Below are 16,689 nucleotides of genomic sequence, written 5' to 3' on the forward strand. Positions count from 1 at the left end.
GCTGCGCAACCCTGGACGAAAACCACCTGCTCCTGTCCTATCAATGATGGTAGTACTTTGGCCAATCGATCTGCTATAATTTTGGACAGAATCTTTGCATCTACATTTATCAGGGAAATGGGTCTGTACAAACCCGGTAATAACGGATCTTTCCAGGTTTGGGTAGCAATTTGATATAGGAGAGGTTAGTTCTGTCCAGGGTCGATCCACCCCTAAACATGCCATTATAAACCTCCACCAACACTGGTGAAACCTGAGTACATAAGGCTTTATAATATTCTCCAGTGTAACCGTAGGGTCCTGGAGCATTAGAGTTAACCAGCCCTTTTATCAGTCCCTGCAGCTCCGTCACAGTGACATCCGAGTTTAAGGCGTGTCTTTGTTCCTCAGTCATCTTAGGCAAGCTGACTCTGTCAAGAAGGGTGTCGCTTAAGTCAGCCCTCTTCCCATCCCTATACAGATGCTCATAATATTCTCCCAGAATGGCATTAATCCTTGCCGGGTCATGTGTAACTGTCCCTGCAGAATTTCTCAAGCTATTAATATACTGTGGTTGTCTCAATCCCTTTGCTAAATTGGCTAGGAGCCTCCCTGATTTGTTGCCATACTTAAATAACCTAGCCTCAAACTCAGAGCTACGTAATAATTCCTTTTCCTTGATGCATTGTTCAAAAACCTGGCGTTCTTCAATTCACTTTTTCCTATTGGCATCTGTGGGTTTCTGTTTAAAATCCAGATAAGTCACCCTAACCTTTTGGCTTGCCTGATCCAACTGTGATTGGGCTTTCTTTTTAAGTCCTGTCAGGTACCCCATGATTCTGCCTCTCAACACTGCTTTGGAAGTGTTCCAGAAAAGACATGGCGTTTCAAGATGATTCGCATTATCTGATTTATACTCCTCCCACCAAATAGTTAACTTTTCCACGAACTCTTCTCTGGCGCAGAGTTGTGAGAGGAATCGCCATATGTAATCAGGCCCCCTGGGAAAGTCATCGCTTACTACTAGCGTTACCGGCGCGTGGTCTGAGATCACTATGTCTCCTATATCTGAGAATTCCACCCTATGCACTAAATTGTGAGTCACTAGTAAATAGTCTATACGAGACCAGGAGTTTTGGGAATGAGAATAAAATGTATAGCTACTATGATCAGGGTGAAGTTGACGCCAGACATCTACAAGTCCCCCACCTACCAATAACTGTTGTAGGGCTTTGTCTTGGGAGTCCCCCCCCCCCCATCCTTCCGTCCACCTTCTTCCGATCCACCGCACCGTGAAGAACCGCATTAAAATCAGCTCCTATGATCTTATTTATGCACGGATCTCCTAGTAGCCTCAATTCCAGATCTTTTAGGAAGGAAGAATTCCCTGTGTTAGGGCAATAGACATTGTAAATGCTATATTGTGTATTTTGCACCTGTAGCAGAGTGTGCACCCATCTTCCCTGAGAATCATTGGTCTGTTGTAAAACCTGACAGTTCAATTGCTTATTAATAAGCGTTATCACCCCCGCCTTTCGGTTGAGTGACAGGGACCCAACAACTCTACCCACCCATAATTTTTTCATTCTATCAAAATCATGTGTCTCAAGATGGGTCTCTTGTAAAAGAACCACATCGGGTTTGAGTTTTTAAGGTGCCGTAGGATCATCCACCTTTTATTTGGATTTCAAACCTTTGATATTCCAGGTTATCACCTTCATGTCTGTCACCTGGGTTTTTATTACGACCTATCGAGCCAGGGGTCCGCGTCACTCACCAAAAGAGCCCAGAGAGATCCCTTGCAAACAAACATATAAACAAATGTTAAATAACAACCAGTTTTTTTGGCGCTCCTCCTTCGCGCACCGTTTACACCCCTACCTCGCCACTCCCCTAATCACAACCACTTTAACTACTATAGTAACTTCCCTTTTTTTCTGGGTTGCGGCCTCCTCCCACTATGATATCTAGGAAGTAATTCCTGCTTTCCCCACATGAGGTCTCTCCATTAGATATACACAACTTTCTCTCGCAGCTGTCTACACTGCAGCTAGCATTATCTACCCATCTAAGTGCAACATTTCATTGGTACCACAAATGAAAAGTAGTAACATAACTTGGCGGACTTAACCGAAGCCCCCCCCAAACAGAAATGCAGTACCAGATTAATACCCCACACATGATCCAGTAGGCAGACCAGTCCCACAAGAACTCTAAGGTATCTTATATACTCCCTAATAACAAGAGAAGGGACCAAAGTTATCTCCTTGGATAGGATTCTTCCCTCCGGCCTGATGGTCTTCGCCCCCTTGCCCCGGATTCTGGATACTCACGTTCTCCCCGTCTTCTCCGCTCCGGGTCACTTGGACTCTCTGCTCTATACGGACCTCAACCGCCTCTCTGGTCTTCTCCCACCGGCTCTCCTGGGTTCTGTATGGACTTAATCCACTCTTCCGCTGCCGTCGGATCATGGTAGATCGTGCTGGATCCATTAGGGTGCAGCACCCTCAACTTTGCCGGATATTGCAGTTGGAACCTGCATCCCTTCTGATGTAGGAGGGTGCAGATGTGGCTAAATTCTCTCCTCTTGGCCACAGCCGCAGAGTAATCACCAAAAAGCAGCACAGAATGTCCCAACAACTTCAATGGGCCTTTCTTAGCCCTGTAGGCTCTTAGCAGGGCTTCCTTATCACAATAGTCTAGGTATTTCATAATGACCTGACATGGTTTAGGGCCCTGGCCTCTAGACGATCCCGTCTGCCTCTGCTGCTCCTCCATTACCGGGCCTATCCTGTGCGCCTTTTCCACTTTACAACGCCCCTCCAATTCAAGTGCCCTTGGTAAATCTCTCTCACAAATGTCCATCAGGGCCTGCGGTTTAAACTTTTCGGGGAACCCCAGCAAATGTAGGTTACTCCTTCTGGACCGGTTCTCCAGATCCTCCACCCGGTCATACAAAATTGCATTCTGCTTGGAAAGCTCATTCATTTTTTGAGCATATGCAGCCGCTTAATTTTCAGCCTGTGACACTCTCTGCTCCATTTCCTCCAGTCTCATCTCATGCTGGGAGACTGCTTCATGCAGCTGCTGCAGCGAGGCAGACAGAGTTGTAGTGAGCGTGTCCCTTATATCAGGGGCTAAATGTTTGGCCACCTCTATAGCCAGCATTTTATAATTAATGTCCATTGAGGGGCTCTGCTGGTTAACTGGCTCTCCTATCTTACCGCCTTCCAGCGAGTCCGCCATCTTGCCAGGCATGCCGCTTATGTCTCTGCCCCGTCCCTTGGAGATCCTCCTTTTGCCGCTCCGCAGTAAATAGCGGTCCATATACCAATGGACTCTAGGTGTTCGGGGATCGGGACGCACCGGTCACAGTCCCCTATTGCCAGTATATCGCGAGCGGGGTATATTAATTAGTGAGAGGTCACCGGAGCTCCCTCACGCTGCCGCCTGCATCCCAGCGCCGGAACCGGAAGTTCTCCCAAGTCTTTTTTTTTATCTTAATCGTATTTTAAATTCGCCAACTAAAATTTAAATTTGTCACCTGCAGTCCTATGTAACAGCCCAGATAACAGTGATAACTTTCTGTGTACAGATAATGTAGTAGTTGTTCTATGCAGTCCTTTGTAATACCCCACCTAACACAATAGTTCACTGTGTTATGTGGGGTGTTACATAGGACTGCAGGTAACATCTATGAAATCTGTACTCGGAAAGATGAGATGGTGGGGGTCTGACTCCTAGCACCCCCACCAATCCTCTGTTTGAGGAGACCGTGATGTTAAAGTGAGAGCCGCAGCCTCTTTGCTCGTTACCAAGCAAAGCGCTGTCCATTTGATAGCACTGTGCTTGGTATTACAGCTGAGACCCAATCACTCAGATGGGACAGAGCTGCACTTAGACCATGTGAACAATGTCAAATGGCGTAGGAAGAGACTTTGGCGCTTACGAAGCACCGCAGCATCTTCATACTGTCAAGGTATTTTATATTAAAAAATATTTAATAATATTTTATATTAAAAAATAAAATGTCAATAAAATATGGAAATCAGTCAGGAAATCCACTAGGCGGACATAAAATGCCTTTTCTTTTATCTTGAGACTCTAAATTTAATTTATGCAATTAAAGAAAACAAAGGGGCAATCAATTATGCAAAATATATGTAATAACTTATTTATAAATGAGTAAAAATCCAATATAAAACCGACATGAGATCAATGGATAGACAAATCGACGCAGAACCAACAAACCACCAGTAGATGGTAGTGTAACCCACTATCACTTTCTCACCAGCACAGAATTATTTTAAGTTACATATGATAAGATATAAATGCTATATCTTCATCAAACAGACCAATAATTAATAAATCAAGAGAAGCTCAGGATTTTCTGTTTACCAACAGGTTATAACATGACAAAATACAGATTAATACAAGAACAATAAATGTTGTCCCTTGACGCTGTCTCAGCCTATGACATTCAAAAATATAAATGATATTAATATGATATTATATCCTACTCGGCAATCAGACTATGGAAATATAATTTCCTAGAGTTTTTCCTCTACTCAGATAATGTCTAATCTCCCATTAGCAATATGCATCTTTGTTAAGAGGACAACTAGCATTTAGGGAGGTGTTTAACACTATATGTTCCCACAGTATGAGAACTCTTGACTATATGCTGAGAGGAATATCTCATTAATATCACAAGCAAAAAATATAACATACATTACCAAGTCAGGGATGGACAGAGTTTCGGATGGGACCAGTTCTTAGGAGTTCTCTAGTGGTCAAAAATATAATTCAAGTTTCTTTTGATATCCTTTCTTATGATCTGATCTAATGGTTTGATCTTATACTTATCCTCCCTGATACCTTACGTTACCACCTCCTGGATTATGATCCCCCAATCAACTGAGGAGGGTGTAACATATGTTAATACTATTATGATGTAATCTTAACCCTTGATATGCTGGAGAAAACAAGTTATAAAATAATATAATATCGTCCATCCACCTCTAGATGGCACTGTTGTACCACATAACAATTTCAACATTAATTCTAAATACCTAATAATATATTAACATGACCTTTTTAACCTATTCAGTATACATCAGAATTAAGGGTTTCTTTCTGACATTTTAATTACCCCTAATCTAGACATGTTGGAGTCACCATCTTCTACTGTTTTCTTAGGGACAATGGACAATAGTTCCTTTTACTTGACATTCGGGTTCATTAACGCCTCAGGACCGCCGAACGCAGGATTGCATCCTGGCGGCGGCATGGTTATTCCTCTTGGACGCGCCGGCGCGTCATCTCGCGATAGGCGAGATTTCCTGTGAATGCGCGCACACAGGAGCGCGTGTTCACAGGATCGGACGGTAAACCAGTGGATCTACAGCCTGCCAGCGGTGATCATTCGCTGGCAGGCTGTAGATGTGATTTTTTTAACCCTTGAAAGGGATATCTGTTTTGTTAACAGCGTCTGATATACCTGCTACCTGGTCCTCTGGTGGTCCCTTTTGCTTGGATCGACCACCAGAGGACACAGGCAGCTCTGTAATAAGTAGCACCAAGCACCACACTACACTACACTACACCCCCCCCCCCCCATCACTTATTAACCCCTGATCACCCCCTGTCATTGATCACCCCCCTGTAAGGCTCCATTCAGATGTCCGTATGTGTTTTGCAGATCCGCAAAACACGAACACCGGCAATGTGCTTTCCGCATTTTGCAGATCCGCAGATTGCCAGAACTATATAGAAAATGTCTTTTCTTGTCCGCAATTGTGGACAAGAATAGGACATATTCTATAGGCTCTACAAATAACGCAGTGTTCGCCCGATCAGGCCTGATCTTGTGCGCATACTTGCGTTCAGTCCGCCCCACCGCAGTGACAGAATTTTTTTTTATGATCACTGCAAAAACACCATAAAATCGCTGCGGCGCTATAAAGATCACTTTTGAGGGGCATGACAAGTTCATAGAAGATTTTTTTTTTTTTGGCACAAGTTAGCGGAATTTTTTTTTAGTTTTTTTTCTTACAAAGTCTCATATTCCACTAACTTGTGACAAAAAATAAAATCTCACATGAACTCACCATACCCTTCACGGAATCCAAATGCGTAACAATTTTTAGACATTTATATTCCAGACTTCTTCTCATGCTTTAGGGCCCCTAATGGCAGGACAGTATAAATACCCCATAAGTGACCCCATTTTGGAAAGAAGACACCCCAAGGTATTCCATGAGGGTCATGGCGAATTCCTAGAATATATTTTTTTGGCACAAATTAGCGGAAAATTGTTTTTTTTTTCTCTCTTACAAAATCATTTTCCGCTAACTTGTGGCAAAAAAAAATATATTCTAGGAACTCGCCGTGGCCCACACGGAATACCTTAGGGTGTCTTTCCAAAATGGGGTCACATGTGGGGTATTTATACTGCCCTGGCATTTTAGGGGCGTGAGAATACAAATGCCTAAAAATGCCCTCCTAAAAGATACTCATTGGAATTTGGGCCCCTTTGCGCACCTAGGCTGCAAAAAAGTGTCACACATGTGGTATCGCCGTACTCAGGAGAAGTAGGGCAATGTGTTTTGGGGTGTATTTTTACATATAAACATGCTGGATGAGATAAATATCTCTGTAAAATGACAACTTTGTATAAAAAAAATGGGAAAAGTTGTCTTTTACAGAGATATTTCTCTCACCCAGCATGGGTATATGTAAAAATACACCCCAAAACACATTGCCCTACTTCTTCTGAGTACGGCGATACCACATGTGTGACACTTTTTTGCAGCCTAGGTGCGCAAAGGGGCCCAAATTTCAATGAGTATCTTTACAATTTCACAGGGCATTTTTTACGCATTTGGATTCCAAACTACTTCTCACGCTTTAGGCCCCCTACAATGCCAGCGCAGTATAAATACCCCACAAGTGACCCCATTTTGGAAAGAAGACACCCCAAGGTATTCCGTGAGGGGTATGGTGAGTTCATGTAAAATTTTATTTTTTGTCACAAGTTAGTGGAACATGAGACTTTGTAAGAAAAAAAAAAAAAAAAAAAACATTTTCCGCTAACTTGTGACAAAAAATAAAAACTTCCATGAACTCACTATGCTCATCAACGAATACCTTAGGGTGTCTACTTTCCGAAATGGGGTCATTTGTGGGGTGTTTCTACTGTCTTGGCATTGTAGAACCTCAGGAAACATGACAGGTGCTCAGAAAGTCAAAGTGCGTAAATTCAAATTTTTGCACCATAGTTTGTAAACGCTATAACTTTTACCCAAACCAATAAATGTACACTTATTGCATTTTGTTTTTTTATCAAAGACATGTAGAAAAATTACTTTAGAGAAAAATTTATATAGAAATGTAGTTTTAATTGAAAAATTTTAAAACAGAAAGTGAAAAATGTTGTTTTTTTTGCAAAAATTTCAGTCAATTTTGATTAATATAAAAAAAGTTAAAATGTCAGCAGAAATGAAATACCACCAAATTAAAGCTCTATTAGTGAGAAGAAAAGGAGGTAAAATTCATTTGGGTGGTAAGTTGTATGACCAAGCAATTAACCGTGAAAGTAGTGTAGTGCAGAATTGAAAAAAGTGGTCTGGTCATTAAGGGGGTTTAAGCTAGGGGAGCTGAAGTGGTTAACTTGCCCACATGGCTGGCTAATAATATTCAGCTCTCCTCATGAAATCCAATTAGTAGGAAGACAACTTCAATACTTTCTAAACCTTAAAAAGTCTATATGGTCAGTGGGATACACACAGTGTAAAATATATATTCTAAATGATCATATATATATATCGACACACTGTTACACATAGATGACATATTATATAATTCATTGGTTAAGATATGTTGCAAATTTAAATATACCACACAGGAATATATGGAATATAATTATGAAGACATGAATGGGACATTCACACACCCAATGCTTTCTATAAAGTAGACTTCCCTAATGATTTTGTAATGAAGTAAAATAATACATTGCTATTCAAATGGTTCTCTCTCCCAGACACGTGTCTGTAGGACCCATCATAGCATTAACATATATACCACATCTGCTCATAATAATTTTAAGAGACAATACACTCTACGTCCCTACAAACATTTTACCCAAACTTAACGCAGCATACCCTCATCTTGGCCTGTTTCAACCTATAGAAAAGATTTTAGATTCTGGTTCAGTCTGTGATTACACTTAAAGGCAATGAGCATTGATATTTAGACTATAATATCTTCAGATAAGACTATACACTTATAAAAATGCATGACAATACAGAAAAAAAACCTCAAACTAAAATGGGGGGGGGGGGAGATATTGGGTAGACAGCCCCGGGCCTATCATGCACTTAATCCGCCCCTGGCAACTGCCATTCCCTCTCCACTTTGATTGGCAGGGCCAGGCAGTGAAAACATCAAAGTGGAGAAGATGCAGCAGTTGCAGAGAGTGCTGAGCCTCTAGGAGTAATGACAACGCCCCCATTGCTCCTAGAGGCTCATTTGCATTTATTAAATCATAATTTTTCTCAGCAATGCGGGCACATATGTACATGAGACCAACACAGATATCTTCAGCAGCCAAGCCCACATGCAACAGGTCAGCCAGTTTCATAGGCACAAATTTGCTAACAGATTATCAATCAAACCATAGACACTTTCATTCTGGAGACAAGTTATTTAGCAAACTTTGTCCAATGGCGCATTGCTCTAAATACACTTTACTAATCAGATCTTCTATAAGAATATCCTGTAGGAACCTAGGCAGGAAAGAATTTTTTAATTAAAAAATTACCTTATTTTTTCAGTGCATTTTTGGCAACAGTAAAACCACACAGTAAACTACATTTTCCTGATCCAGCAATGATCTTCCACTCATGGCCATGGCCTCCCTGCTTGCAGCCACCAGCCAAAAAAGGTTGCTCTAGCAACAGGCCTGCTCTAATGACATCATGCCTTGTGGCATATTAGGGTTTTTCCAGGAACTTGATATTGTTGACCAATTGTCAGGATAGGTCATCAATTTCTTATTGGTGGAGCTCTAACACCTAGTACCCACATCAATCAGCTGTTTGAAGAGGCTGTGGTGCTCTGGTCATCGCTGTGGCCTCCTTACAGCTTACCAAGCACAGTGAAAAACATTGTATAGTGGCTGTGTTTTGTACTGTAGCCCAAGTCTTTTCACTTGAATGGGACTGAGCTGCACCTTGGCCTTGTAACCGATGAATGTGATGTCACTGGCCTAGGAAGAGGGTGCTTAAAATAAAAAAAAAATATTCAGTTTAATTCAACAAAAAAAAAAATTAATTGGTAATAAACACGGCTTGTTCTTTTAACCGTACAATATTTTGTATCATTTATAGCCACATTGACAGAATTTATTTCCTATGCTCTACTTTTTGCAGTTTTATCTTACCTAGTATAGCATAAGAACATTTCATTAGGGTTTTTCACTAGACTAGATGAAACCCCTGGTGAAGTTGAGTACATCTGTTATGCCACTGATTTATGTGAGAGAGGTCTCTGACTTTGTACAAACAATGTAACATAGTGAACTTGATATAATCATTCCCCTAGCAACAACAGTTGCATGTATTATTCCAGTGACAGAGATGCAATGGAAATGCCTTTAGGTAATTGAGTGTACCTTGAATGTACCTTGAGAGTGTACCTTGAATGTACCTTGAGAAATGATATAGGTCAAAGGAGAATCCCCTCTCCAGCTCTGTGATGCATGTCTGGCAAACAAGAAAAGACTGCAGAAAACAGGATGTGAGCTCACGGAAGAGAAGGAGTTGCAAGATTACATCATAGAAATTAAAGAATAGTTAAAGGGAACCTGTCATGTGGATATTTTATTATAATCTAACCAATTATACACAATCATCAACTACTAAAAAGTACCTTAGATGTATTAACTTACTGGTGTGACAGATGGTTACCTCATAATATATACACAAAGATGCCACATGCCGCATGCTAATGAGCTGATTTGAGTCTAGCGTGATGTCAGTGAGTCCAGCGTTTTTTTAATTCAGAGCTATAGCCACTCCTCTGCCCACCTGCTGCTGATTCATATGGAAAATAACTGTCAGTCAGCAGCAGGCAGGCAGGAAGAGTCAGGAGCTCATGAATATTCAGGACTCATCATTATCAGCTGGAGCTTTTCAATACACAATGTTGGCAGATTGACTGGGTCAATTAAAGAAAGTGACACAGCATTTTGCTAAGAGAATCAGTCACTTATTTATGTTGCCCTTAGTTAGGACACCATAAAACTGGTGACAGGTTCCCTTTAACTTCATAAAACAAAATATATCAATGGTGTAACGGGGAGTCATTCCACAATCATAATGTGTTCCATAAATCTCTACTAAATATTTTGAACCACTAGTACCATCGAAAGCCTCGCCTCTGCCGGTTCTTGTTAATGATGCTGTCGAGTATGTGGTGTCTAAAATAGTGGATGTCAGGAAGGTGTGTAATTCCTTACAGTACCTGATTCACTGGAAGGGGTATGGACCTGAAGAGAGATCTTTGGTACCTGCCAGGGAGGTTCATGCTCCTAGACTTGTTCGAAAATTTCATTTAGAACACCCTGAAAGACCATCGCCTGAAGTCTTGGGTCTGATGGCCCCTCGTAAAAGGGGGGGGTACTGTAACGGGGTGCCGAAGGCACACTCGGTCTCCCATCAGCCGCAGACCTGCTGCTTAGCTTCGGGAGCAAGGATCTGCGTTTCACCTCGTTCCCAGGGTGGCTTTGCTAGCTGGGAGGCTCCCGGCTCCTAGGTCTGCCTTGAGCGCCGAGCTGATTACTCGGTGCTTGATTGGTCGGTCTGTCGGTCATGTGACGCTGGCCACGTCACATGACCCTCACTCCCCACTATAAATACAGGCAGCCTGCTGGCCACAGGTTGCCTGTTAATTTAGGTTCCTGGCAGTTGTTGGTTACCTGTGTACTTACCTGATCCTGTTCCCTGACAATCCTTTGCCTGCTCCTCCTGTACTGCGCATCCTTCCTGGTATATTGACCTCGGCTTCCACCTGACTATTCTTTGCGGACTCCTTTGGTACTTCTCGACTCTCCTGGTATTTATGACCCCGGCTTCTCCTGACCTTTCTTTGCTTATCCCTCTGTACTGCGTTGTCCTCTTGGTTTTGACCCGGTCCGTTCCCTATCCGTTATTTGTCTTGTCTGTCCTACCCGCACGTATCCTAAGTTAGGGACTGCCGTCCAGTTGTCCCCTGTCATCAGGACTCGTGAGGCAAGTAGGCAGGGCCAGGGGTGAGGGTGGAGCGCAGTGGTCACTATCCTCCTCCCTGTGTGTGTGTGTGTACGTGATCGTTACAAATGGCCACTAAATGGCAGTAAAGTATACTAAGTATAAGGAATGACACATATAACACAGAATACCATTGTCACGGTCTCTACTGGGACAGGGCTCAGAAGATCTAGGAGACTGGCTGCAGGTGATGTGAGCTGACAGCCTCTCTGGTTTCACTCTTCTGTGTTGTTGCGGGGTATGACCACACCTCTGGTCTCATGTATAGCTTAAGTGGTAATTCCTACTCCTCTATTTAGTCTGACCTCACCCATCATGCTATATGGTTGATAGCTCCTTTTGCTGTGGAAGCGCTGGTGTTGGTTCTCCTCTGAGTTCCTGCTCGTCCGCATACTTCGGCGTTAAGTGTCTCTTTTTCCTATTGTTTGTGGTTTTTTTCGTTCCTTATGGTATTAGGCCTGAGGGGGTATCCTGTTCCTTCAGCTTGGAAGGAACAGGCCATCCGTTGCGCTGACACTATCTCCAGGGCCCTGTAAGGATAAGATACAGCCTAGGTTCCGGCGTATGAACATTCCTAACATTCATACAGTTAGTAATCAGGGCATGGATTAGGGACTCACTAGGTGGTGACCATCCCCCTATCCCCAGTTTCCAGGCCTAGTACCTTTCCCCCTCCCTCCTGTGTTCAGTGTGGAGTGTTTTCCCCACACCGCACCGTGACAACCATTAACTGGGTCAGCACAAAAATCCCTTTTCCATTCATGTAATATAAATATATATATATATATATATATATATATATATATAAAATATATATTTACTTCTCTGTAGATGATAACGTAGATGATAAGATAATATTTTATCTTCTAGGCCTTGTTTTATCTACTTTCTCCCTATGTGTAGCTTGTTTTAAAGTATTTTAATACTCTGTGCTCAAAAATTTTCAGTTTCTCTTTCAAAGTTGCCTATTGGATGAGCCATCAGATTGTCAACTTAAAGAGGACCTTTCACTAGTTTAAAAACTAAAAACTAACTATATCAGTGGGCAGAGCGGCGCCCAGGGGTCCCCCTGCACTTACTAGTATGTCTGGGCGCCGCTCCGTTCGCCCGGTATAGGCTCCGGTGTCTGCAGCTCCCTCTGTTGTAGTGGGCGGAGTTTTGATATTAGGGTTGTCCCTTTCTGCAGCGCTGGCCAATCGTAGCGCACAGCTCATAGCCTGGGACTCCCAGGCTATGAGCTGTGCGCTACGATCGGCCAATGCTGCAGCAAGGGACAACCCTTATACAAAAACTCCGCCCAGTACAACAGAGGGAGCTGCAGACACCGGAGCCTATACCGGGCGAACGGAGCGGCGCCCAGACATACTAGTAAGTGCAGGGGGACCCCTGGGCGCAGCTCTGCCCACTGATATAGTTAGTTTTTAGTTTTTAAACTAGTGAAAGGTCCTCTTTAAGCCAATCCCAGCATCTAACAGTTTTGTCTTCACTTTTAAATAATATCAGTAATGCATCTTGTTTCATCTAAATGTACAGCACATACTCCTCACTTTTAAGATATGAAGTGACTTAGGGAGTCATTTACTATACTGAAATACACCTAAAATGCTGGTCTCAATAAATGTGCCACTTAGTATCTTCTCCTCGCTCTCCTGATAAAATCCAAGTTGGATAAAAATGTCACAAGTGAGATCTTTCCTTATGTGCAAGAATAAAATTCACTTCCTATTGATCATCCATCCGTGACCACATTGTGTAGAGTGGATAGCATTATCAATAGAGATGAGTGAAGTTATAGAAAATATGATTTGGCTGCTTCGCCAAATTGCACAAAGAAATTAGTTTCGTGATTAATTACTTTGTCAAGAAGCGCATTTCTTTTTATGTAGCAGGTGCAATTTCGGGGAACGACGCCCCCTGTCCTCATCATTGAACCCCTCAGTTGTCGCGTTCATCACTGATCGAGGCATCTGAGATTAATATTGAGAGCTTTCCGGGGTTTAATCCAGTAAAAAAAATACACATCTTATCCATTAGATAGCATAGAGGCCGCCATAGGCGTCTTGATTGAAGACATTGCACAATCTCTCGCGCAGTGACGTGATGACATCATGCCGTCCGGCGTGGTGACCGCATATGTCACCACACACAAGATTTTGCGTGGTACCTTCATTCAAAATGACCGCAGCAGGCTCTTCGCACACAAATTTATGAGGTATGTATTTTTTTTCTTTTTACCGCCATTTCAGGAAAAAATAACAAAGCACGAGGAAGTTTAGATTCGGATGGAAGTCCACTTCGGATACTCCGATTCACTCAACACTAATTATCATATTAAAATGTAAAGAGTTGAAAGCATTCATCCTTATGGCAACAGGATATCTCATTGAGCAATAACGGATGGTGAAGATTGCTCAAAATAATCTACTTTACAGGGTTAATATTAATACACTGACTTATTTTAATATGCTTGTCATCAGCTCAAAAGTCCCATCTTCAGCATTGCAATAAACCTCAGACGACAGCTCTTGGTATGCGGATTCAAGAATCACCTCTCTGTTTATCCTCTGGATGAGCAAAAAGCTTGTGGACATGTAATAAACCTGAAGAAGAGCTCTTCTGACTATCAACATACGGACATTGTATCATGTATTGTATCCTTAGATAGTCAAATCTATACAGTGGGGTATGTATTCAATATTAAAAAAAACATTATATACACTTAAAGGACACATTTCACCTACATTTAGGTTTTTAGGAAGGGCCTCTTTAGTTAGAATTTTTTTTACAGCAACTTCTAATTCACTCATGCTGTTCATAAAAAAATCACAGAGCACTCAAATGTGTCTGTAAGGTCTCTTTCACACGAGCGTGTCCGGATTAGGTCCGGGTGCGCCCCGGTGCATTGCGGCAAACCCGTGCGAGTAGGTATGCAATTGCAGTTAGTTTTGACTGCGATTGCTTTCCGTTGTTCAATTTTTATCGCGCGGGTGCAATGTGTTTTGCACGCGCATGATAAAAAACCGTCTGTGGTACCCAGACCCGAACTTCTTCACAGAAGTTCAGGTTTGGGTTGAAGGTTGTGTACATTGTATTATTTTCCCTTATAACATGGTTATACAGAATGCATAGTAAAATAGGGCTGGAAGGGTTAAGAAAAAAATATATATTTTAACTCACCTTAATCCACTTGTTCGCGCAGCCGGCATCTCTTCTGTCTTCTTTCTTCAAGACCTGGGTAAAGGACCTGTGGTGACGTCACCCCGCTCATTACATGGTCCATCACCAAAATATATATATATATTTTTTAACCCCTCCAGCCCTATCTTACTATGCATTCTGTATTCAGAATGCTATTATTTTCCCTTATAACCATGTTATAAGGGAAAATAATATTGATCGGGTCCCCATCCCGATCGTAACCTAGCAACCGCGCGTGAAAATTGCACCGCATCCGCACTTGCTTGCGGATGCTTGCGATTTTCACGCAACCCCATTCATTTCTATGGGGCCTGCATTACGTGAAAAATGCACAAAGAGGAGCATGCTGCGATTTTCACACAACGCACAAGTGATGCAACATGTCTCTTTTTTTACTGCTCCCCCTCTCACACCATGCAGTTGTACATACACTTAGGCCCCTTTCACACGAGCGTGACGGATTAGGTCCGGATGTGTTCAGGGTGCGTTCAGTCAGTTTTGTCTGCGATTGCGTTCAGTTGTTCAGTTTTTTCCGCGCGGGTGCAATGCGTTTTGATGCGTTTTTCACGAGCGTGATAGAAAAACTGAAGATTTCCGCGCGGGTGCAATGCGGGAGATGAACGCATTGCACCCACACTGAATCTGGACCCATTCATTTCTATGGGGCTGTGCACATGAGCTGTGATTTTCACACATCACTTATGCGTTGTGTGAAAATCGCAGCATGCTCTATATTGTGCGTTTATCACGCAGGCCATAGAAGTGAATGGGGCTGAGTGAAAATCGCAAGCATCCGCAAGCAAGTGCGGATGCGGTGCGATTTTCACGCATGGTTGCTAGGTGACAGTCTATTCACTGTATTATTTTCCCTTATAACATGGTTATAAGGGAAAATAATAGCATTCTTAATACAGAATGCATAGTAGGTGGTCATTTGAGGGTTAAAAAAATAATTAGAATTAACTCACCTTCAACTCTTGATCGCGTAGCTGCCAGTCTCTTCTTACTTCTTTAATGATGAGCTGCCGGCTAAAGGACCTGTGGTGACATCAGGTCACACGGTCCAATCACATGATCCATTACCGTGGTGATGGACCATGTGATTGGAGCATGTGATCTGACGTCACCACAGGTCATTTAGCCGGCAGCTCATCATTAAAGAAGTCAGAAGAGACAGTCAGCTACGCGATCAAGAGGAGAAGGTGAGTCAATTGACCACCTACTATGCATTCTGTATTAAGAATGTTATTATTTTCTGTTATAAGGGAAAATAATAGCAATCTACACAACACCGAACCCAAACCTGAACTTCTGTGAAGAAGTTCGGGTCTGGGTACCACAGTCGTTTTTTTATCACGCGCGTGCAAAACACATTGCACCCGCATGATAAAAACTGAACATCGGAACGCAATCATAGTCAAAACTGACTGCAATCGCGTACCTACTCACGCGGGTTTGCCGCAATACACCGGGACGCATCCGGACCTAATCCGGACACGCTCGTGTGAACTCAGCCTATGGGGCCAGGGCTGCGTGAAAAACGCTAAATATAGAACATGCTGCGGTTTTCACGCAACGCAGAAATGATGCGTGAAAAACAACGCTCATGTACACAGACCCATTGAAATGAATGGGTCAGGATTCAGTGCGGGTGCTATGCGTTCACGTCACGCATTGCACCCGCGCGGAAAAGTCGCTCGTATGAAAGGGGCCTTAAGGAGGGATACTGCAGCTACATCTCCCTCCTCCTGTTGTCTGTTATGTTACACTAAATAGGGTATTTTTAGTCACTGACCTGCAGGCCATTAAAGTCAGATGACTGGCTGTTCCCATATTAACTTGTATCTATAATATTGAGCATTAAGCCATTTTAAGACAGGTTTACCTGACCTTATAATATACCCCAATAAAAAAGAAATACTATGTAAAAGTAGAAACAAGGTTTCTGACAATCTCCATATTTAACATATCAGTGTTTATATTCTGCAAAAGTAGTAGAACACAATATAAATTTGCTATCACTGTAACAGTAATGTCATTATTAGGCTACTTTCACACTAGCGTTCTGAACGGATCCGATCATATTAATGCAGACGGAGGCTCCGTTCAGTACAGATCCGTCTGCATTAATAACTTAAAAAAATTCTAAGTGTGAAAGTAGCCTGAGCGGATCCATTCAGACTTTCAATGTAAAGTCAATGGG

At 42.5% G+C, this 16,689-nt stretch overlaps 1 protein-coding gene across 1 annotated transcript in view; it reads left to right on the forward strand.

The window, feature by feature from the left end:
- LOC122928207 overlaps window positions 1-16,689 on the forward strand; it is a 157,605-nt gene that overhangs the window by 25,066 nt on the left and 115,850 nt on the right. The window contains exon 4 of the mRNA XM_044280806.1: window positions 13,766-13,971. Within this exon, the coding sequence (XP_044136741.1) occupies window positions 13,766-13,971 (206 nt within the window). The remainder of the gene's footprint in view (window positions 1-13,765; window positions 13,972-16,689) is intronic.

The sequence above is a fragment of the Bufo gargarizans genome, chromosome 2 (genome assembly GCF_014858855.1).
Source record: "Bufo gargarizans isolate SCDJY-AF-19 chromosome 2, ASM1485885v1, whole genome shotgun sequence".
Taxonomy (NCBI): Eukaryota; Metazoa; Chordata; class Amphibia; order Anura; family Bufonidae; genus Bufo; species Bufo gargarizans.